The sequence below is a fragment of the Musca domestica genome, unplaced genomic scaffold (genome assembly GCF_030504385.1).
Source record: "Musca domestica strain aabys unplaced genomic scaffold, Musca_domestica.polishedcontigs.V.1.1 58, whole genome shotgun sequence".
NCBI lineage: Eukaryota > Metazoa > Arthropoda > Insecta > Diptera > Muscidae > Musca > Musca domestica.
The window spans coordinates 1,733,803-1,758,295 of record NW_026712360.1 but is presented as its reverse complement, the minus strand read 5'-3'; the positions used below and the strand labels follow the sequence as shown (position 1 = coordinate 1,758,295).

Below are 24,493 nucleotides of genomic sequence, written 5' to 3'. Positions count from 1 at the left end.
CATAAATTAAATTAAAACCTTGAAATTAAAATCCGAATCCATTCATACTTGGTACATCTCAATATTTCCATCAACACAAGATCTGTTATAAAGATGGTAGAGATTGGACCATTTCCTCTGGTACCTCCCCCACAAAGGGCAAAAATTTTGAATAATCAAAACGATCAAAAATCCGAAATAAGAATCCGGTTCTCTTCATATTTCACACATCCCATTATTTCTACTAACACAAGATTTGCTGTGAAGCTGGGATATATCAGTTTACTGCTTCTGGCATTTCCGCTACAAAGGGTCTCTTTACACCGCCAAGTGTTCCTTAAGCTATATTAATTTTTAGAAATTTTTTTGGAACTCGATGAGGCGATTCAATATTTTATAGGAATAACATTAGATCCGGACAACTTTAAGGTATTTTTAGGAGTTTTGTAAACTATGTAGCGTCCAGAGAATTGAAAGCAACTCCATGAGTTCGTAGGAAATCCATAAGGTCTGCTTGAGTCTTCATTTCCAATGAAAGGCAATGATATTTTAGAATTCTTGCCATTATGAAAATGCAAATAGTATCCCTTGTATGACTAAACTCATAAATCTCCCTACCTAGCTCACAATTGAGTAATGTGACGAGAGCAAGAGAGGGAGAGAAGAGATAAAGAAAACACATCCATTATTGTTGCTTTGAAAAGGTTGCACATAAATCAAAGTTTATTAATTTTCAACAATTTATATTATTAAAGCTCGTCCACACACACAAACATACATACAAACAAAGATATTACAATACATTACACCCCCACACAAAGAGACATCAATAAATCATGCCGTAATGAAAACTCTCAGCTCTCTCAACATGACATTTTTTTACAAATTGTTGGCCAGTTAAGTTTCATATTTTCTAACATTGATGGCAATTCGACGTTTACGCTTACGCTGGCTGGTGTAGTGATGGAAATTTTCACTATAATTTTCATAGTTTTCACTCAAAGGCGGATCACAATTTAATTTGGTATGGGAATTTACATGCATGGCTCTGGAAAGAGAGAGGTAGGGGGAGAGAGAGAAAGTGAGAAAAGGCTATTAATTCATTGCAGAGAGAATAAGAAAAAACGTTAGAAAGCCAATGAAATGAGAGAAGGGAAATAAAAGAAGACATTTTGTCGATCATTCCTCTACAGAATGGGCGGGAATTATCAATCTAAAGGCTCAATTCTTGTTCTACGAAAATGTGAAAAAAGGGTTATATCAGAACCTGCAAGAATCTACTAATTTTGCATTTTTTTTCGATATCATAGAGGGAAAATCGGTTATCGTAGTAAAAGCTTTTACATTCTTGCTGTTCTGGAACAGAACAGAAAATTTCCATTGAAAAGAAAAATGATCCAGTGTCCAGGTTTCACAAATGCTACGGTTCTAGAGTTGCTATAACTGGTACTGAATTATGTATTTCTTGACAGAAATGGAGAGAGAACAATTCTTTATATGAGTTTTCTCCCAAAATCTCACATTTAAACTAGTAAGGAAACCTCAAGAGTCGGGCGGGGCCGACGATACCCTTCACCACTGTGCATATTTAGCAGAGCTCCCGTAACAAAAAGAAATGGAGAGAGAACAATTCTTTATATGAGTTTTCTCCCAAAATCTCACATTTAAACTAGTGCATATTTAGCAGAGCTCCCGTAACAAAAGAGTTTATTTGAAGTAGATCATACGACCTATCAACCTTTGGCTTTAGAGCAGTTATAATTTGATTTCAGAGATAACTAATATATGGGAGGTATACCCAATTCTGAATCGATTTTCACTAAATTTGATTCGGATACATTTTTTTTGTTTTATACCAAATAACATTGCTATAGAATGCATGATATCACTTCGAGAAGAATTATTTAAAAAATATTCGGATGTACAAAAATTCAGGACATTTGAAGTAAAATTGGCCATTTTGTGCACAATTAACCCGAAATCGGTTGAAGATATATATGGGAGCTATATGCAAGTCTGAACCGATCTTGATAAAATTTGGCAGAGGTATTTCTTGGCTGTATCTGATATCTGGTATCAATTATCATTGTTGTCGAATGCATATTACGAATGTGAGGGACTTAAACATCAAATCGGATGAAACACATTCATGGAAGCTATAGCTATAGCTGAACCGATTTTCTCCAAATTTGATACATTCGTTCGGATGTACCAAAATTCAGGTCATTTGGACTGATATTGGCAATTTGGTGCACAATTAACTCGAAATAGGTTCAAGATATATATGGGAGCTATGTCCAAATCTGAACCGAACTTGATAATATTTGACAGAGGTATTTCTGGGTTGTATCTGATATCTGGTACCAAATATCATTACTGTCGAATGCCTTATTTTGAACCAATTTTCACCAAATTTGAAGTACTTGCTTCTAGACTAAATTCGTTCGGATGTACCAAAATTCAGGTCATTTGAACTGATATTGGCCATTTGGCGCACAATTAATCCGAAATCGATTGAAGATATATATGGGAGCTATATCTAAATCCGATTATCACCAATTTCAATAGGGTACGTCCTTGGGCCAAATAAATATTGTTTGGAAAATTTAATCTCAATCGGATAATAAATGCGACCTGCATTTTTTTCAGAAAAATACATGGACAGACGGTCGGACGGAGTGACTGACATGTATAAATCGACTCAGAATGTGATTCTATGAAAATCCTCAAAAGTAACTATGGGTCTATAACGCTTCCTTCTCCATGTTACAAAGAAATTCACAAATACATAATACCCTTACCACTATGTGGTGTAGGGCCGAGGCTGAAAAATACATTTTAATATCAACGGTATCTTTGACTTTATAATGTTTTTTCTCCATTTAGGGGAGAAATGCAACATCATTTTCTCTTTCTTTTCTCTCATTTTTTCCCAACATATCAGTTTTGAGATCAAACTGTATGTTGGCACCATTGACTTGTTTTGAAAGCTTTATGGTACTCTAACGGAAAACTTTTACAGCTTTTAATATTTTTGCAAAGCAAAAATATATTTCAAACCAATTTCTACACTTCTCGTTTTTAAGAGATAATAAAACTGTCTATTACTTTAAACCTTGTTAAGAACCCATAAAGCTTTCAAGGCATTAACTTAACTTTATCATAAAAGCTTACGTGGTTTCCGTGGTTTTTCATAAACTGTTATAAAATATGTTTCTTTAAAAATATATCGTTTTGTATAAAAGTTTTCCGTTATCGTGTCCAATTTTCGTATTGCGTAAGAAAAGCACTTTGATAATGTTGCTCATAAATTTTTCTAAAAAACAAAAAACTTTCAAAGTATTGGTGTTTCCCAAAGAAAAGCTCTTCACAAAAGCTTACATGGTCTGCTTCAAATGGGCAATATCCTCTTCGAGTCGACCGATTTTCTCCTCCTGCTGTACCCTCAACAGCTGACAACGTTCGTTGCTCTCCTCCAAAAGTTTAATCATGTGTTCCTGATTGGAGAGTTCCACTTGTTTGTCATTGATATTTGTGTAAAGATTTTGAAATTCCTCCGTCTTGACGCGCAAGTCATTTGTGAGCTGCGGCGAAGGGGGATTAGATCTCATAATATCGGAAGCTACTGAAATCTCCGTACCTGATTAATGGTACTGTTCTTTTCACCCATCTGGGCCATAAACTCCTCCAGCTGAATCCGTTGACTGGTTTCGTTCGTCTGCAGCGAATTGATTAAATCGCTTCTTATGTCGAGTAGCTGTTGATCTCTTTGTATTTGTTCTTCCAGCTTGGTTATGTTATATTGAGCTTTGGATAATTCCATTTTGAGTTTTTGAATTTCACGACATTTCTCCGTTTCCGATTGGCGTAGTTTTGCGAGCTAACGCAACGAGTGAAAGGGGAGTGCGAGAGAGAGGAAGAGAGCAAAATAATTTAAAAACAAGGAACACTCATAGAGGACCTGTTGTTCTTCTCCTAGAAGACCAGATGGTCTTGAGAAGACCACCTGGTCTTCTATGAGAACTGGTCTTATGAGAAGACCAACTGGTCTCCTATGAGAAGACCAATTGAGACCAACTACTCTTCCAGGAGAAGACCAACTTCTCTTCCAGGAGAAGACCAACTGCTCTTCCAGGAGAAGACCAACTGCTCTTCTATGAGAAGACCAACTGCTCTTTCAGGAAACTTCCAACTGGTCCTCCAAGAATATACCAAGGGAAGACCAATTAATCTGTAAAGAGAAGACCAACTGGTCCTCAAGGAGATAACTGTATGCCCTTCTCTGAGTAGAGACGTTTGCCCCCATTTGGAGAAAATATTTTCCGTTTTCTTTTCATTACCTCCATTTGATTATCCTTGGCATTTTCTAATTTTGACTTGTCCAGCATTTCATCTTTAACCTTAAGCTGTTCCCGGAGAGACCTTTTGGGATAAAAGCTACATTGAAAAAAATTAGAAACAACGATGTGGCATATTATTTACTTTATTTCCTCTTGGGTCTCCTGGTAGCGGATCAACATTTCTTTACTAGAATTCAGTTCCTGGAAACCCGAAAAAATATGTCCATAACTTAAATTTACAAACTAATTCACAATACCTCTTTCAAATTTCGTTTATGTTCTTCCAATGAAGATTTGTCCTCTTCCAAACATTTAATTGTATCCCTTAGTTTCTGAATTTCTTCAGAATTTTCCGAGATATTTTGTTGTTCCACCATAAGTTGTAGTTTCTGTAATTCCTCCCCCATGGCCTTAAGGGTAACTGTTTTGTTCTGATTTTCATTTATCTCGTTGATCAATTGCTGCTGAAGCAACATGAAATTCTTTTGCATGGCATTTGTACTGGAAAGAGAATAAATGAGTTTTATGGAATTTCAGAGAGAGAGAGAGATAAAGAGAGAGAAAGAAATCCTTACCTCTCTTGGTTTTTGCGAAGGCTTTCCTTTAAGGTATTGATTTCTTCTTGTTTTTCCACGTCCAGAGACTGAAGTTGGGATTTAAGAAAAGCTCTTTGATTCTCGGAATTTTGGAGTCTATTTTCTAACTGTGAAACAGAAAAAGAGCGGTGCTGGGATGCATAGTTTAGGTCCTAGTTAATTTTTCGACCATACCTCTCTCATGGCACTTTCTCTTTGGGCTATTTCCGCTATCTTGGAATTGAATTGATTTTTCAAGGCGACTAAATCTTCGTCGTGTTTTTTGCTAAGTTCCAGGGATTTTGTTTCAGCGGCTGCCAGAGTTGCTTTGCATTCCTAAAAAGGTAAGAGTCCGAGAATACGAACTCATTACAAATCGTATTATGAAGCCATTATTTTAACAAGGACAGGCCACTTTGCGAAATAAGTAGTTATTCCTGGGCCTCAAATAAGCTGATAAATAAGTAGTTATTATTCGGCTACTACTAAAAAAGTTCTACTACCTATTTCTGGGCAAGGTATAACTATTGACTTCGAGTGACATATCCTTGTTAAAATAATGGGTTAGTAATCAGATTGGTAATGAGTTTTCTGAAGGGGTATACAATTAAATACTAAGGGTAGCAATTTCGACCGGGTCGAACTTCTAATACCCTCCACCAATTGGAACGAATGTGTCAATTTTCAAAAAAAAAAAAATCCGTTAAAAGTTCTGTTAAAATCTTAAAAATACCGAATGTAGCTATTTTTTGGGGTCTATACGATAATGTGGACCTGCAAAAGCAACTTTTGTTATTAGCCATTACAATATTCAAATGCGAAACTTGGAAAAAATCGATGAATAATGTAGCTAAAATCATCAAAATTCCGAATATGGGGAGGTACTATTATATGGGGGCTATACGAAGGCGTGGACAATTTTTTGCCATAGGCTGTACTATCCATTACGAACTTCAAATACCAAATTTGAAACAATTTCGGTGAATAATGTCGCTAAAATTATCAAAATACCGAATATCGGGAGGTACCGATATAGGGGGCTTATACGAGGATGTGGACCTGCACAGACAATTTTTTTGTCTTAGGCTGTTGTATTCATTGCGAACTTCAAATACCAAATTTGAAAAAATTCCAGTAAATAATGTCGCTAAAATCACCCAAAAATCCGAATATCGGGAGGTATCGTTATATGGGAGCTATACCAAAACGTGGACCTACATGGCCCATTTTCAATATCAACAGTCCTGCAGAAATAATAATACATTTAGAGCAAAATTTTATCAACCTACTTCATTTCGTTCGGAAGCTAGAGTGATTTCCACAGACGGACAGACGAACGGAAGACATTTTCGTTGAAGACATTTTCTTTGCATGGACCTTACCTCTAGTTCCTGTTTCAAATATTCGACTTCCGAGTCCGGTAACGGCTTCTCCTTATAGGACTTACATAAATCATCGATGTAGTCAAACAAAGCCTTGGTATTGGAATCCTGCAAAAAAAATATCCTCTTACAATTTATTTTCAAAATTATGGTATTTTCTCAATTCCTAATACCTGTAGCTGGCGTATTTTCTCCTGGCTGTTGGAATTTTCATTTTCCATGGAATTCCCCAACAGTTGTGCAAAACTTTCATTCATATATTTCAAGATTTTCGCCTTGAAATCATTGACCGAATTGGAGGCTAATGGGTGGGGAATTTTTAAGGTTATACTTTTTCCTGGGCCAAGAATTTTAAACTTACGCAGTTCCGGAAGTCCTTTTTCCTTATCTTTGATTAAAAGCTTACATTCACCATTCTGATGCACCACACTAACAAAACGATATTCAAAGCTTTTATCAGGATCAGCTTGGATTTTTGTAAGAAATTCACTCTGTAGGTCCGTCAACTTCTTCTCCAAGGCTTGGGGGGAATTTTGATCACCCGCTGTGGAGGTGGTTTTGCGTAAATTTGTTTTTTGATTTCCGGCCATGGAAATGCTGGCACGGGTTTGATTACTTCCTGAAAGGAGAAAAACTTGCCTATTTTAGACTCCAGATGATGAGAAGACATCCCTACCACCTCGATTGCCATTAATTTTCGAAGTCACAGCATTTGGAGGTCGATGGCTTTGAGCTTTTTCATTGGCCGTATTGGTTGCTAAACTTGTTTTCGATGCGGAATTGAAGGATTTCTTTTCAAAATCATCTTTTTTCGACATCAAACTCATTCTTGATTTGCTGACCGGGGTTGGAGATCTTGGCATTATGGCTGGGGGTGATTTTGTTAATGAATTTCTTTTAGAATCACTAGAGGGAGTTGTTGGCCTCGAATTTTGGGATGGCGGGCATGTTTGATTTGCAGTTTTGCCCTTTAAGCTTAACACTTTAGACTAAGAGGAGAGAATTTGAAAAAAAAAGAAAAATGGCGTATTCAAAAACTTAGTACCGTTGCTTTGATAGCTGGAATTTTGGAGGCTGGATTTGTGATCGACATCTGAATGGAGAATATGTGAATTGGAAACATATCATAAATGTATCTTCATATTCCGGAGAAAGCAACTTACATTTCTTCCTTTAGCTTTTATGGCTTGATTGGTTGCAGCTTTTGCCGACCCTACCGAGACTTGCTGGACCATTTTCTTGCCATCACCCTCAAATTTGGTTTGCTTTCCGGGAGCTTCCTCTGGAACTAAATGCAAAATGCACAAAAGTTTTTGGAAAAAATCGGAAATTTTTTATCTAACCTGTAGCCATTTTCTCAAGACTCATAGAACTGGGAGCTTTTTCCATTATTTTTAGTAAAATTTGGTGAAAAAATGTTACACAAAAAATTGGCGAATATTTTTTTCTCTCAAAGAACACGACACGAAAATAACAGGCGTTCAAATTTTAATTTTCACAAAACAAAAATTAAATACAAAAAACAAGAAAAAAAATATTTCTGCAAATAATTCTGAAAAATTAGTGTTGATACTGACTGCAAAGGCAAGGAAGGACTTGTTGAAATAAAAAAATAAAACAAGTTAAAAAGTATAAGTCATTTTTGCCGATAGATATATATATATATTCAGCCAATGTTGATTATTCAAATTGTTGATCCTCTATGGAGCAGGTTCTGAAGGAATGGCCTAATATTGTCCATTTCGTATCGGGCCTAAATAAGTACGATATAAAAATTTGCAACTTGCCAGGTATGATATATTTTTAGAAAAATCGCTGATTTTTTGCAGAAAATAGCAAAAATTTTATAGCAGAAAATAGTATTGAAAATGGTGACCCTTGGCGGGTTAGATACCAGAAGGAGTTCGCAGATTCCTATCATCTTCACAACAGATCTTGTGTTTATAAAAATATTGCGATGTGTGTAATTTTAAGAGTATCGGATGCTTATTTCGGATTTTATGATTATTTTTTTTCAAAATGTTAACCCTTTGTGGGGGAGGTACCAGAAGAAATGGTCCGATCTCCACCATCTTTATAACAGATCTTGTGTTGATGGAAATATTGAGATGTACCAAGTCTGAATGGAATCGAATGGTTATTTTGGGTTTTATGAGCTTCATTGACATTTAAAAGTTTGACACATTTGTGGGGGAGGTGCCAGAGGAGTGAACCGATATATATCTCTTTACACCAGACCTGGGGCTAAAAAAAAATATTGCAATGCGTGAAATATGAAGAGAATCGAATGCTTATTTCGGATTTAATGATCATTTTGATTATTCAAAATTTTAACCCTTTGTGGAGGAGGTACCAGAAGAAATGATCCGAACTCTACCATCTTTTAAAAAGATCTTGTGTTGATGGAAATATTGAGATGTGCCAAGTCTGAATGGTATCGAATGGTTATTTCGCGTCCACCCTGAAATGTTCGATGTTCATTCCAACAGAGTAAAAGTTCGCAAACTGTATTTCGATTAGTATAAGCTCTTCAGAGATCAGGGAATGTTCGCAAACTCACTACATCCTTCGTAACAACGTATAAGTCATTGTCAAGACGATATATGTTCCCAAGACCAACTAAAAGTTTAACAGCTCTCAATAGATTCCGCAGCTAGCTATAGGCACCTTAACTCATTGCAGGTTCCCTATTAAAGGCTCATCGATTCGCAAGTGGCTCACTGATGTATACTGAAGACTCATCTGCTTGAGTTGGACCAGTTTACTATAAGGTTCGCCAGTCCACAAAATAGGTTGGCTAGCTTACTACTGGTTAGTCAGTTCATCAAGAGTTCGCAAACTGAATATGAGTTATAACCTGTTCACCAAAAGTCCACCAGTAGGAGCTTGACGGGTCAGTATGAGTTTTGGAAGTCACTATGGGTTCACCAGCTCACTGTAGGTTAGATTTGAGTTCGCCAGCTCACTAAGAGTTCAAAACCTTTCTATGAGTTCAGCAGCCCAGTAGGCGTTTGACGGGAGTTTTGACTTCGCCTGCTCACTAAGAGTTCACCAGCTCGATATGACTTCGGCAGCCCAGTAGGAGCTTGACCAGAAGTTGCCAAATTAATATGAGTTCACCTACACACCAAGAGTTCAACAGATCGGTATGAGTTCGACAACCCAGAAGTATTTTGACGAGTCACTATGGTTTCGCTAGTTCAGTATGAGTTTGGGAGATCATTATGGGTTCACTAGCTCACGGTAGGTTAGATTTCAGTTCGCCTGCTCACTAAGAGTTCAACAGCTCGCTATGAGTTCGACAGCCCAGTGGGAGTTTGACCAGGAGTTGGAAGCCTAATATGAGTTTGCCTACTCACTAAGAGTTCACTAGCTCGGTATGAGTTCGGCAACCCAGTACGAGTTTGACGGCTCACTATGAGTTCACTAGTTCAGTATGAGTATGGAAGGTCATTATGGGTTCACTAGCTCACTATAGGCTAGATTTGAGTCCGCTAGCCCGATATGGGTTCGCGAGTTCACTATGAGCTAGTCAGCTCACTATGGGTTCGCCAGTCTAATGTTGGTTCGAAAGTTCACTAAAAAACGCCAGCTTACTCTGAGTTCACCAGCTGACTTTGACTACACCTACTATCTATGAATTCACCAGGTCACCATGAGTTCCCCAGGTTACTATAGGTTCACTAGCTCATTAAAAGTTCGACAGCTTAGTTCGCTATGGTTCAAACATGCCCATTGTAGGGCATTTCAAATTTTCTAAATTCCTGTGGTGGTGCTGCTGTTGTGAACGTGAAAGTGTAAACAAAAACTGCCAAGAAAATACCGGAACTAAAACCAACGACGCCATCAGCGCTCATCTGACACCGAGGGTGTCTGTAAAAGCATCCATATTTTGTTTTTTTTTTTTTCACACAAAACCCACAAACATGTGTCCAACTATTGGCTCCAGCCCCACGAGAGCGGATTATTCTCCTCTAAATGAGATGTAATGCTCAGCAGCCAGACGCCAATACAGCCGGACAGGCAGACATTCGGTTCACAATTCATTCAAACTTAACTGCAATGCATTTTCAGTTGACCGTTAACTATTGAGGATCCAACACGCGGAACGCGCATTCCACAACTAGCTGAATTTAACCGCAAACGTATAAGGGTACATGTGATAGAGAGTGTGTGTGGCTGTGTGTCTGGGCTCTGCCGGAGGGTGACTTGATCCCAAATACAAAAATATTAATATTAATTAATTCAATTGTAACGAACGAATTGAAATAATTGAACTGAGGAGCCATCACCGACGACATCTATATTTGGAGACACAGAGGCGATCGACAGCCAGCCAAATACAAAAAAATAGTATTATTATTGTTGTTGTTATTAGTGAGAAGACGCAATAATTATTGGAATTTTCATAATTTCACAATTTCCAGAATCCATAGAAGTGAGTAATTCGAAAAAAAAAAATTGGAAAACAAAAAAAATAGAAAACAATCAAACTATATTTGTCCGGTGATAACCTGGCCATTGGGGGCCCCTAACAACAGCACGGAGTGACGTTTTGTGTTTTACAACAACATTTGTTTGTCTAGTCTGAGATTATTCCGCTGACACTTTGGACTAATTGGCGTTCAGCAAGTGATTTGTAGTTTAAAAAAATAAATAATAAGTCAGGTTGGAAAACGGATATTGAACCAGCGGGGCGACGAACTTGGTGTGATGTGAAGAACTTGCATAGAGAGATCCTTAAGTGGGAAAGGGAGAGAGAGAGAGAAAAGGAGATCTCCTGGACCCTGCGGTGAGTTTTTGAATTTATAAAAATCAGGAGAAAGCTTCCGATTCCAAAGAGAACTTTTTGTTGAACATTGGCGATCTTATATAAAGCTGTCAATCTCATAGAGAACCAATGAGCGATATTACATATACTGGCCGATATTACAGAGATCTATCAATTTTAAAGAGATCTGATATCGATATACCAATCTTACAGAGAACTCACGTTGTTCCAGAGACCTGAGAGTGTTTTAATACAGAACTGGTTATCTGCCAGTGATCCGGTGTTCGTACACATTCCTGGGGAACCTGTAGAGAGATGACGACCTTAAAGAGAGAAAAAATGATTTAGGAAAGCCCTGACATCGATCGAGGTACTGATCTTTCATAAAAATCACGTCCTTCCAGGAACTGGCGATTTTATAGAGAACTGGTTATTTGTCATTGATGTAGCGTTCGTACACATACCTGGGGAACCTTTAGAGAGCTGACGACCTTAAAAAAGAGAGGTAGTGATATTAAGAGAACCCTTACTCTTCAAGCGAGCCATCGATCTTATATGCAACAAGGGCTGGAGATTATACCGAGATCTAGAGATCTTAAACGGTGCCGGCGATCTCAGGAATATCAGGCATCTTCAATTATTTTTAAAATTGTGGCAGAGAGGGTTTGATAATACATAGAGCGGCCAATAATACAGAGAGCTGGGGATCTGGACGATGTAAAAGGGAGCTCCGGATTTGTTTGCAGAGATGTTTCTACATTACATAGAGCGGCCGACTGTACAGAGAGCTGGCGATCTTACACAGAAATCGATGTAAAATGGAGCTCGTGATTTTACAGAAATCTGGCAAGTTTAGAGAAAGCGGGCTATCTTATGGAGACTTGGTGGTATTGAGAAGGTCTAGCCATTTTAAGGAGAACTGATTTTCTTACAAAGAGTCGGCGAACTCACAGAGAGCTGGAGATGGAAATCTAAGAGATCTCGCTATTTTACAGGAGAGTGACGACCTCATAGAGAGAAGCTCTTTTAAGTGAGAGAGAGAGAGGGAGCTAGCGATATTAAAGAGTGCTAGCGATCTCAGACAGAGTATGTGATCCTACAGAGACCGAGGTATGCTACAAAGCTCTGGCGACCTTATAGAGAGTTTGCGATCCGAAAGCTAGCGACATTAAAGATCTGTGGATCACCAGCGATATCTGTCGATTTTGCACTAAGCGAGCGATTTTACACAATTCTGGCGGATTTCTATATGAAGAAAGCCAACGTATTTTTTTTATTTTGTAAAAATCGGGCGATCTGTACAAAAGCATGAAAATGTTCCTCTGCAACAAGCTGGGACAACTCGGCTTGAGCTGGCTAATTTCTCCGGATCTATTTTCGGACTGCATCATTAATTGTTTTGCTATTGAAGAATATTGGATTTCCGTTAGATTGTCATTAACATAACATTCACCATCAAAATTGATATTCATTTCAGGTCAGTCGTCATATTCTGCCATCCAACAATCAACGAAACACCATCCATTCATTCGAAGATCAGTAGCATCGCACACACCGACAAATTGTCGACAGCACATTGTGACAGTGAAAATGAATTGGCTGGCGTTGGCTATTTCCATATCGGCAACCCTGAATATTGCGTTGGCCTGTAATCGGGTGCCGTATGGGACAACGGCAGCCAAATCGCCGGTGGATGAAAGCTATGCCGTTGTTATTGCGGGTAATCCCCAGACATATATACCGGGACAGAAATATAATGGTGAGTTGGAAAAAGACCTTCCATTACAGATTATTTTCTAATAGCTCTCCTTACCCTTCCCCAGTCTCCTTGGTGGCCTCCAATGACCAGGTGTTCATTAGCTTCATGTTGGGCGTGGAATCTGAAAATGGCGGTGTCGATGCCATGGATGTGGTGGGCACCTTTGAAATAGCCGACCTGGCTGAAACCCGTTTCAGTCCACGCTGTGCCAATTTGGTGGAAAATACCAACACAAATGTCAAGCAACGTGTCGATGTGGTTTGGGTGGCGCCCGCAGCCACCGGCATGGGTTGTGTGCTGCTGAGAGCCACCGTCATACAACATCGTGATGTTTGGTTTATGGATGATGGATTTTTGACGAAAAAGTTATGCGAAGAGGAAATCGATGATATCGATAGTCAACCGACAATTGTCGATCCTTGCTGTGCCTGTGATGAGGCCAAATATGAGCTGACATTTGAGGGCAAGTGGTCACGGCATACGCATCCCAAGGATTTCCCGGCGAATAGTTGGCGTACAAGATTTAGTGATATTATTGGGGCTTCCCATACCGTCGACTATCGTTTCTGGCAGTATGGTGAGCTGGCCAGTGAGGGTTTGAGGGAAATTGCCGAACATGGCTCCACAAGGACTTTGGAAACGGAACTCAAGGATAAGGTAAAATAAAATCTCTTAAAACAATCTTCAAAACTTCATTCTCTTCATCTTTACAGAGCGATCAAATCCGCACGATTATCAAGGCCCGAGGCATAGCCTATCCCGATGTGACGGGAAAAACTCATGCCGTGTTTCGTGTCGATTCCCAGCATCATTTGATATCCTTTGTGTCCATGATCGATCCCTCACCCGATTGGATTGTGGGTGTTTCAGGACTGGAGTTGTGTCTGTCCAATTGCAGTTGGGTTGAGACCAAGGTCTATAATTTATATCCCTGGGATGTGGGCACCGATATGGGGCCTTCGTATATGGTAAGTTGAAAATGTTGAGGAAGATTTAATGACCCTCAATTGATTTGATTTCTAGTCAGCAGACCAGCCTCAAGTTCCGCCGGATGTGGTGCGGCGCATTAAATCCAATTCCCCCAATGATCCACGTTCTCCATTCTATGATAGCAGTGGGGCTCCAATGAAACCTCTGGCCACGGTGTATTTGAATCGACGCCGTTTGTATGAGAAGACCTGTGATAACACGGAATGTAAGTAGTCAGTTATTAGTTCCACTTATTATTAGAAGTTCCACTGTGAAAGAGGTGGGGTGGAACCGAAAGAGATGTGCAGAAATTAAAGAAAACTGGCTCACAGGTATTCAATTCGGGAATCGATAATGAGCTGTGGAATTGACAGTGAGCTGTGGAATTGACAGTGAGCTGTCGAACTTCAAAGTTTTAGAAAACCCCACCACCTTTGTTCAAAATCCCCTCAAACTCATTTGAGCCTTGGGCGCCATATTTCTTAAAACTCCCTTTTCCATCTTTTTCTCCAGCCGAAAACGAACCTATCGAATGTGCCACTCATCATTGGTCTGCCTGGGATGAATGCTCGGCCAAATGTGGTCCTGGCACACAATATCGTACCCGGGAATTTAAAAATCCCGCCGCTGCCCAGAGAGTACGCTGTCGCACCAGTTTGCGTCAGGAACAATCGTGTATGGGTCGCCAGTGTGAGGCAGAAAATGGTGATGTTGAGGAAACAGTGTATGCCCCGGCGCCCGATATGCCCGAGTGTGCCGTTTCTGATTGGGGTGAATGGTCGTCGTGTTCGGTGTCCTGTGGCAAGGGTTTTGAGATAAGGCGAAGGCGTTACCTGACCCGAGGGGCCAAAAAGAAGTGTCAGGTGAGAAGCTTTCTTTCAATTATTAAAGAATTATACTCATATTTCCGTTCCAGCCCATTCTCCGTTTAATTTTGGAGGAGAAACGAAGCTGTCGGGCCTCGGACTGTGGTGGTGACATTGGAGACAGCGATGATGGAGACAATGGTGGCGGTGATGCTGAGGACAATGAAGTTGATGGCACCCGATCCCTGTTTGGCAACATTGATGACAATATCCGTTATCGTGACCTGGAAAGCTATAGCCACCAATTGGACGATTATATACCGCCCGAATGTGGAGTGTCTCACTGGTCGGATTTCTCACCCTGTCTGGGACCCTGTGGTGGCAAGGGTACCAGTGAACGCCAACGTTTTGTTTGGAACAAAGACGAAGTATATGGTGTGCGCAATCCAAATCGCGACCCCTCCATAGATCCCTGTCGCCACATTAAACGCCGTGAAGTGGTCAGCTGCAATACCCTAAACTGTGATGCCATTGTGCCGCCGCAATGCTATGAGATTCTGAAGCCTAGCCATTGTCGCGACAGTGATGTGGCCAATTACTGGTATTACGATCACATGTCCGATCAGTGTGCCATCTTTTGGGCAGATAAATGTGATCGGAATCGCAACAAATACAAGTCGAAGGAAGAGTGTGAGGAGACGTGTCGCATGCCACGCAAGAAGATGGAAATGCAACAGGAGAACATAAGGGCCGATCCCATCGACTGTGTGGTCAGCAATTGGATGAGTCATGCTTGTAATGTAACCTGTGGTGAGGGTGCCCAGATCAAGACGCGCAAGGTGTTGCGTTCCCCAAAATATGGTGGCAAACCCTGTCCCAAACATCTGGTGAAAATTGAGAAATGTTATCAACGTTGCGATGACATCTATTCCGTGGGAGGTTATGTGCCACAAAACAATGAGGATCGCCGAAGACATCATAGCCATGTGAAATTGGAACCACCGCAGATCGAGGAAAAAGATGAATGCCGTTACTCCGAGTGGTCCGTGTGGACACCGTGTACTGCGACCTGTGGCGACAACTCATATCGCCAGAGGACACGAACATTGCTTAACATTGAAATGAGTTACAAATGCAAGGATCGTGTCATTGTGGAGAAGTGTAAAATGTTACCCTGTCAGCTGAATAATAATGAGGAGTAGGAGAAGTGTTTCCCGGAGAGGATGGGGAGGATTGATATAATGGCATTATTATTGTTTATACATATCTACGAATAAAAGAATAATTGTTAAATCAAAAATGAATTGATTTTCTGATTAAAATTAAAATTTAAGGGACAGATGGCGCTACTAGTCAGTGGAGAGACAAAGAACAATTTTAAGAGAGAGAGAAAGAGGGTAACTCTGCGTAAATAAACTAGACATTTTCTAAATTTAATAAAAAAAACCTGTTGATTCTGAATATGCTGTGGATTGGTGATAAGTGGGTCAAATGTTTTGAAAATAAATTTTGAATAAAAAAATATGGACTATAAATAAAATTGTGGCAAAGTTCCAGAGAAGTCTAGAAGGTCAGAAGTTGTATTTGGAGTAGGTCAAAATATGGGGTTTACACCTCCTCCAAATACAACTTCTGACCTTCTAGACTTCTCTGGAACTTTGCCACAATTTTATAGTCCATATTTTTTTATTCAAAATTTATTTTCAAAATGTTTGACCCACTTATCACAAATCTACAGCATATTCAGAATCAACAGATTGTATTTTTTTATTAAATTTAGATGCAACCAAATTAATAATAGAAACAACAATAAAAACAATTATGAGCTACTCAAATGAAACTATTCAATTCGCTTTGGGTCATTCACCCATTCCCCAGAGGCGGTACAATCATATTCGGAAATAATCAATCTAAGAGATGACAATAAAATAATTACGCCACCAACAAAACTAATTGGTGCGCGTGCCTCCAAAAGTCACACACACGCACACACAGAGACACTATCTCAATGGGCCAGGCTTTCCCACACAGTGTCTTGGAAGAAATTTACGCTCTTCGTTTCGCTGATGACTTTCAATCTTCAATTAATTGAACGGCGTCAAAACAAGAAAATTAGGCGATATCAGATTGCGGACATTTCATTGAGTGATTGAGTTGTCTTTTCGATTGCGTATCAAGAGGAAGGGAGAGAGAGCATGGGGAGCAGGGTTGTGGCTAGCATTCCTCATCTAGTCTCTTAAATGAAGATGACATAGTTTTTTCGTTTAATTGAATCAATAAACCAAATGCCGAACAAAACTATTAAAAAATTGAACTATTGAAGAATTCTCTTGGCGGCAGCGAATTTAGTTGGTTGTCGGTTTTCAAACGGTCGTGAGCTATAGATAAGTGGTATACGCAATCGAAGGACTTGAAAGTAATCAGAACATTTAGAAAAACAAAGAATATAAAAAAAAGGAATCGGATCAATTAGAAATGAATCCTTGTGGCATAATATTGTGGTGTCTATCGATATTCGCCGCGACGAGTGTTTGCTATTCGGCCTGCTATCGCACACCGCAAGGTGCCACCGGTGATCGTTCGCCCGTCGATGAGAATTATCAAATATTAATTGATGGCAACCCTTCGACATATCTACCCGGAAGAGAATATAATTGTAAGAGAGGAAGGATATGGCAATGGCAACAAACGATCGATATTTCAAAAAACCAATGGATTTTTTGAGGAGAAACTGAAGGACCAGGATAAACGTTTTATTGATAACCAGAAGGGAGATTTTATAAACGACCAGTGGACCACAAGTAGACTTTATGAGCGAGCTATAGGAAGCTTTTGAGACCTTTATAGAAGAAGTAACGGGAGAATTTATGGGCGATTTAATAGAAGCTTTATGGGAGAGCTCAAGGGGGACTTTACCCTTTTAAGAGTGTTAAAATGGTAGAATTTAATTTAAAGGCGAATTATAGAGAGCTTTTACAGGCGAATTAAAGAAAGCCCTTACAAGCGAATTAAAGGCAGCCTTGAAAGACGAATTAAATGGAGCCAATGAAGGCAAATTAAGTTGAGCCTTAAAGAGCAAATTAAAGGGAACCTTTAAAGGCAAATTAAGTGCAGCCTTAAAAGACTAATTAAAGAAAACCTTTAAAGGCGAATTAAATGGAGACAGAAAAGTTGAAATAAATGGAGCCTTTAAGTCGAATTAAAGGAAGCCATGAAAGACGAAATAAATGGAGCTTCTAAATGCGAATTAAATAAAGCCTTTAAAGGCGAATTAAATGGCAACTTTAAAGGCGAATTTAATAGAACCATAAAAGGCGAATTAAATGCAGCCTTCAAAGGCGAGTGAAGCAGCCTTTTAATAGGCTGGAGACTGTTAAAGGGAGCCTCTTTCATAATAGTAGGAATAAAGGGACACTCTTTCTTTATATGCGAGCTGAAGATAAACTATCTTTTACAGGCTAGCGGTAGGAAGTCTCTTTATAACATAGCTGAAGAGAGTATTTTTCTTTATAGGAAGATAAAAAGAAATCTTCTTTCGTTTGAGGGAGAGCCTTTTCGTAGGTAAGCTCAATGTGAGCATATTTACTATAATGAACTAAAGGGAGTCTGTTTATAGGGGAGTTTAATGAAAACCATTATAGGTGAGCTTATACAGACGAGATGAAGACAGCTGCTATAGGCTAGCTATGGCATCTGAAGGGAATTTCTGTAGCCATTGAAGGGTGTTTTTTTAGATGACATAAATGGGCTCTTTGTCGGCGAGCTGAATAGGGAGGAGTCGAGTTGAATGAGAAAGCTTCTTTACAAAAGTACTACTTGAGAGGTTCTTCATCAGCCAGCCAAACTAAGCTATTTAAAGGCAAGCTGAAGGAAACTTTATGAGCCTGCTATAGACAAGTTGAAAGAATCAAGTATAGAGGAGCTGGTGAGAATATATATAGACGAGCAGATGAAAGTTTTTATTAATGACCAATAGGGAATCTTTATAGACGACCAGTAGATGTCTTTATAGAAGTTATTTATAAAGTCATTTTAGACTACCCGAAGAAAGAACATCTAAAATGTCCATAGAGAAGCGGAAGGATAACTCCATATATAAACGTAGATCTTTGTAGACAACCCGAAAAAAATGTAGACGATCAGAGGCAATCAAAAGAAAGTCTTTATAGACGGCAGAAAGCAGTTAGAAGGCGGTCTCTCCAGAAAAGCCCAAGAGTATATTTACAAGCGAGCTCTGGGGATCATTATAGATAGTGCGGAAAGTACCCTTATGGTATCCTGAAGGAAGTCTTTAAAAGCATCCTGAAAGGAGTCTTGCTAGACTAGCTAAGGCAACCTGTATACAATTTCTTTAGGCGATGAACAGCAGATAGCCTTTATGGACAAACAGTAGAGCGTTTCTTTGGGCGAATTGGAGATAACCTAAATAAGGCTTTCCAGACGAGTTGTAAGGAGTCGTAAACAGCCTGAAATGAGTCTTTATACACGACCCGTCGAAATTTGACAGACTATAAGTTAGCAGAACGAAGTTTTCATAGACCACCGGAAGAGTGGGGGAATCTCTGTAGGTGATCTTAAGGGAATATATACAGGCTAGCCCTGGAGACTCTATAGGCGAGATCATGGGAGTCTTATAGCCAGTCTGAAAAAGGCCTTTATAGTCAAGCCATATACAAGGCAAGTCTATGGAAATCCCTTTATCTGGCCTTTGATGTCTTACTTCAGCTCGACCTCTCAAAGTGAGCCTCTATAGAAGGCCAGAGGAAAAACGTAATATACAACCTAAGGGGGTCTTCAAAGACGAGCTGAAAAGAGTCTATAGGCGGCCCAATAGTAGTCTTCATTAACGATTAGAAGGGATCTTCTGCAGCATATCCTCTTTTCCTTTATAACCTGAAGCCCAACTTATATCTTTCCTAGCAAGCTTAAAGACCCAGTTTGCGTTTTTAAAAACGAGTTGAAAAGAGCTTGAAAGATCTGAAAGAATCTTTTAAGATGAGGAGAAGGCGATCTGAAGTACCGCGATCTGAATTTCGGCAATCTAAAGCCCATCTTATCCTTTCCCTAGGCGGGCTGAAGTTTTTTTCGTAGTAAAGGGAGTATTTTTTTTTTTGGCAGGTTTTATAGATTTTTTCAAAATTTAAAAGAATATTTTCTGCCCCACATCTACCTATGCTGTTAGAGTATTGAAATCATTGTCGGTGTCTTTCGCAATTGTTTGTTTTATTTAATTCCATCTTCTCTGTTCCAAGTATCCCTATCCTGTCCGGATGGCCTGAAATTCTTGACATTCACCCTACTGGTGGAATCGGAAAATCCGGCCCACAATGCACGCAGTGAATTGTTGGGCAAATTCGAGATTATCAATCCGGCCGAGACGAAATTTAGCAATCTCTGTGAGAATATGATTGAGAGTAGCAACAGCAATATGAAGCAGAAAATCAGCGTCACTTGGATAGCTCCGGATGATCCAGAGAGTAGTTGTGTTCTCTTCAAGGCGGCGGTGCTGCAACATCGCACCGTTTGGTTTATTGATGATGGGTATTTGACAAAGAAATTGTGTCGCGAGAATGTCGATGACATACATCGCCAATTGCCGGCTGTGGATCCCTGTTGTGCCTGTGATGAGGCCAAGTATGAGGTGGGTTTAGGAATTTATTTTTTAACGATAGAAGTAATATCTAGTCTTCCATTTAGATTGTCTTGGAACGCCATTGGTCCCGCAATACCCATCCCAAGGATTTCCCTTTGCAGGCTTGGCGCACTAGCTTTGGCACCGTCATTGGGGCCTCACACACGGTGGATTATTCATTTTGGAGTTATGGCACCCCGGCTAGCCAAGGTCTACAAGAATTGGCCGAACATGGTTCGAGCATGGCCTTGGAAATGGAAATCAAAAATCACACGGAAGTAAAATTTAGAAGGAGATTATTTAATGGATTTCTCCTAAAATATTTGTTTCTTTCAGACCGGAAAGATACGCACCATAATCAAGGCCCCTGGCATCCGGTATAAAGCCAACTTTGTGGGCAGAACATTGGCCACGGCCCGAGTGGGTCCCAAACATCACATGATCTCGTTGGTAACAAAAATCAATCCCTCGCCGGATTGGATTTTGGGTGTGGCCTCTATGGAACTGTGCACTGCCAATTGTCGTTGGATTGATGAAAAGGTTTTGAATTTATATCCCTGGGATGTGGGCACCGATTCGGGACCTTCTTATGAGGTAAGAGATTTGATAGAATTTGGAAAAGAGTTTTATTCCATATTTCAATTTTAGTCTCCAGATCAAGCCCAAAAGCCTCCGGATGTTGTGAGACGGATTACCTCCTCATTTCCCAGTGATGAACATTCACCGTTTTACGATAAGTCGGGAGCACCCATGAAACCCTTGGCCACCTTAAGGGTTACTCGGAAACGTACATATGGCCGCTGTTTTGATGGTAAGGTGGCATATTGAGATTTATTTAATTACCTAGGTCAACGACAAGGAAATGCCAGGAGATTGGTTTCCCAGGCTGCTATGCCTGGCTCTCTGATCATGGTGCAGCATCCGGGAGACTGGTTTTCCAGGCTTGGTTTTCTGTGAAGGATTGTTTTTATTCAAATTATTTCCCAGGATTAATGTGCAGGATCCGGGAGACTTATTTTTCAGGATTCTAGGCTTGGTTCTCTGTGAAGGATTTATTTTGTTCAGATAGTTTCCTAGGATCCTGGTGCAACTTTTTTAATTTTGTTTCCTAAATCAGAATTGAAAATTTTTTTCATTATTTTTTCGGATCGGGACATAGGTAGAAAGGTCCTACCATGGTACAAACATTTATTGTTATATCATGAGTCCTACCAATAACATCCTTCGAAATTTTTCTTCATTTCAGAACAACTTCCGATTGAATGTGACACCCATCCCTGGACTGAGTGGAGTGAATGTAATGTCAAGTGTGGCAGTGGCACCCAATATCGCGTCCGTGATTACAAGGATCCAGAGGTGGCTAGGAAAAAGAATTGCCAAGAAATCCTCAGGCAAACCCAGGAATGTAGTGGTCCATGTGTCGAACAAAATTCAGGAGTTCCAATGGCAAGTAATTCCCGTTATGGCAGTGCAGCTGAATGTGAGCTAACGCCCTGGTCGCCATTTTCGGAATGTTCCAATAAATGCGGCATGGGAACTAGGACAAGGACGAGGGGCTATGTCAATAGTTATGCCACCGAGAGGTGTCAGGTGGGTAATTTTTTGGAATATCCTTTTTTTCTACTTCCAATGACCATGTTCGATTTTTTGTTCGTGCATCCATAGAGTGGTGGCATACAGGTGGATTTGATACAAACCGAATCGTGTGAGGGTACTTATTGTGGTGGGGCCATTCTCAACTCCCCGAATAAACAACGCCGGAAGGAACAGAAACCCTACAACAATCGTCCCTTGGACTATGACATGGAACCAAATGCCTATGATTCGGAACAAAATCAAGAATATGCGGGTGGTATGGGAGGATATATGGACACTGGGGATTTGAGATCTCAAATCAATAAGCCACCAGCTTTGGGTGGTCGTAATGATGACTATGGCAAATCTCCGTATGAGAATCTCAATACAATATATGGTAGTGAGAGATTGAGGGGAAATCCTCCCCATGTAGCGGAGGATGATGAGCAGGAAATAAGCGGTGATTTAACCTTTGGCAATACTCGTTCAAAATTCAATACATTTGGTACAATGGATGCCAGGGCCAACAAACCCACCTTGAGAACCAGTACAACTACACAACGTAATTTCAGGGCCTCCAGTTATGGTCACACAACCGAATCATCCTCATCTTTATATGGTTTCCTTCCAAGCAACAAATATGGCATTAAGGGTTTCAACGATGACATCACCGATCACGAAGAGGAGACAGATAAAAGTTTCTGCCTGCAACGTCCAATTGTGTCGCCAGATCCCTGTAATGCCCCCAGGGTCTTTTTGAAGAATTATTGGTTCTATGATGCCTTCGATATGCAATGTAAACTTTTTACTTCGGATAACTGTGATCAGAATCGCAATAAATTTTTCAGTCTGGAGGCGTGTGAGTCGGAATGTGCTGGCGAACAACAAACGGAGACTGATGGTTATGGTCATCGAAACATTGGTGGGGGTTATGGTAATTTGGGCGCCACTCGAAACAATGGGAAATGGAAAAATGTATGGGGTTGAGAGATGTACTTAATTTTTAATAAAATTATTTTTAAAATAATTTTTTTTATTTATTTTTATATTAATTTTGAAAAGCTCAGAGATCTCTGGAGGGGGATTTTGATTGAGAATTTTTGGGGGTTCAATAAAGATTTATAAATGTGGATTTATTTCAATATTTTTGGATCTAAAGAAAATATTTTTTTATTTTCAATAAAAAAGAAACATTAAAAGTATATTTATAGATCTGCTTTAGAAGGCCTTCTATCTATAGACTTATATTAAAGTTATTCTATGGATAGGAGAACACCTAGCAGCTTTTGTCTACAGAAGAGCTTAAAATGGATATTGTGTCTATAGAAAAGCTTTCTATGGTGTTTTCTCTACAGAAGATATTTTAAAGGAAACGCTTTCAAAGGTTTTATATATGCATAGCAAAGCTTTCTAAGATATTCATATGGAAGATCTTTTAAAGTTCTTCTTTACATAAAAGAGCTTTCAAATGTTTTCTGCCTATAGAAGAGCATTCAAAGTTATTCTGTCTATAGAAGAGTTTCATAAGGTCTTATATCTCTTAAATTGTGTGTGCCTATATTAAAATGTTTTGTGCCTATAGAAGAGCTTTCAAATTTCATGTCCATGGAAAAGCCTTTAATGGTGTTCTGTCCTTAGAAGAGCTTTCAAAGGTCATCTGTCTATAGAAGAGCTTCCAAAGGTGTTCCACTTAGTCCTTTAAGAGGTATTCTGTCTACAGTACAGCTGTCAAGGGTCTTCTACCTTTAGAAGAGTTTTAAAAGTGATTCCATTTATAGAACAGCTTTTAATGGCTTTCTGTCTACAGGCGAGCTTTCAAAGCTGTTTTGCCCATGGGAGAGCTTTTATAACTATAGAAGGGATTTCAAAAGTCGTATATTAATTAAAAAAAGCTTACAATGATCTTCTGTGTATAGAAAGAGCTTTTAAAGGTCTTCTCCCTATTCAATTTTTTTCTATATACAAGAAAGCTTTAAAAGGCCTTTTATCGATTGAAGGGTTTTTAAGCTATTGAACATTTCAAATTATAAAATTATTATAAAAAAAAACTTTTTTTTATTAAAAAAACTATTTTTTATTAAAAAAAACATTTTCTATAAAAAAATCATTTTTTATAAAAGAAAAAACAATTTTTTTAAATTCTTTATATTTTTAATAAATTTTTTTTATGAAAAAAAATCAATTTTTTATAAAAAAAAATACAAGAAAGCTTTAAATTTTTTATAAAAAAATAAAATTTTTACAAAAATAATCAAATTTTTATAAAAAATAAAATTTTTATAAAAATAAAATTTTTATAAAAAATTAAAAATTCATTAAAAAATTAAAAATTCATTAAAAAATTAAATTTTTTATAAAAATAAAATTTTTACAAAAATAATCAAATTTTTATAAAAAAATAAAATTTTTATAAAAAAAATAAAAATTTTACAAAAATAATCAAATTTTTATAAAAAAAAATATTTTTTTTTTTATATTAATTTTATTTAAATTTAAATTTTTATAAAAAAAATAAAATTAATAAAAAAATTAAATTTTTTATAAAAAAAAAACAATTTTTTATAAAAAAAAATCAATTTCTTTCAAAAAATTGAAGGTTAAAAAAAATTGAAGCGTTAAAAGTCCCTTTATCCATTGATGGCTTTTAAAGCTCTTTATATTATTGTGTTTTAGGAGGTTTTTAAGGATCATCAGACCTAACTTGG

At 38.6% G+C, this 24,493-nt stretch overlaps 3 protein-coding genes across 5 annotated transcripts; 2 read left to right on the top strand and 1 right to left on the bottom strand.

Annotated features, from left to right (window-relative positions):
• Positions 1–670: 670 nt before the first annotated feature.
• Positions 671–7,843, bottom strand: LOC101889300 (centromere-associated protein E). Of its 3 annotated transcripts, XR_009343714.1 has the most exons (16): positions 7,620–7,843; positions 7,440–7,564; positions 7,322–7,369; positions 6,953–7,265; positions 6,638–6,895; positions 6,450–6,577; positions 6,277–6,384; positions 5,090–5,230; positions 4,895–5,022; positions 4,577–4,820; positions 4,462–4,520; positions 4,320–4,401; positions 3,620–3,859; positions 3,361–3,563; positions 3,154–3,295; positions 913–1,027 (listed from the first exon to the last, which is right to left on the bottom strand). XR_009343714.1 is itself a non-coding variant. In XM_005181569.4 (15 exons), the coding sequence occupies exons 1-15, from the start codon at positions 7,663–7,665 to the stop codon at positions 877–879; spliced, it is 2,274 nt and encodes a 757-aa protein (XP_005181626.2). In that variant the 5' UTR covers positions 7,666–7,842; the 3' UTR covers positions 671–876. The 3 variants fall into 3 exon arrangements, 2 of the variants coding, with proteins under 2 accessions (XP_005181626.2, XP_058984882.1); XM_005181569.4 differs by lacking the exon at positions 3,154–3,295 and having other exon boundaries at positions 671–1,027; positions 7,620–7,842; XM_059128899.1 differs by lacking the exon at positions 3,154–3,295 and having other exon boundaries at positions 671–1,027; positions 6,956–7,265; positions 7,620–7,842.
• A 2,445-nt stretch (positions 7,844–10,288) lies between these two features.
• Positions 10,289–15,850, top strand: LOC101889121 (spondin-1). Its single transcript, XM_005181568.4, has 7 exons — positions 10,289–10,714; positions 12,525–12,806; positions 12,871–13,463; positions 13,520–13,774; positions 13,830–14,001; positions 14,289–14,638; positions 14,692–15,850. The coding sequence occupies exons 2-7, from the start codon at positions 12,638–12,640 to the stop codon at positions 15,781–15,783; spliced, it is 2,631 nt and encodes an 876-aa protein (XP_005181625.2). The 5' UTR covers positions 10,289–10,714; positions 12,525–12,637; the 3' UTR covers positions 15,784–15,850.
• A 1,127-nt stretch (positions 15,851–16,977) lies between these two features.
• LOC131805582 (spondin-1-like) lies at positions 16,978–22,815 on the top strand. Its single transcript, XM_059128898.1, has 7 exons — positions 16,978–17,237; positions 19,834–20,222; positions 20,279–20,491; positions 20,550–20,807; positions 20,862–21,024; positions 21,460–21,803; positions 21,879–22,815. Exons 1-7 carry the CDS (start codon positions 17,057–17,059, stop codon positions 22,773–22,775), a joined length of 2,445 nt encoding a protein of 814 aa, XP_058984881.1. The 5' UTR covers positions 16,978–17,056; the 3' UTR covers positions 22,776–22,815.
• Positions 22,816–24,493: the final 1,678 nt, after the last annotated feature.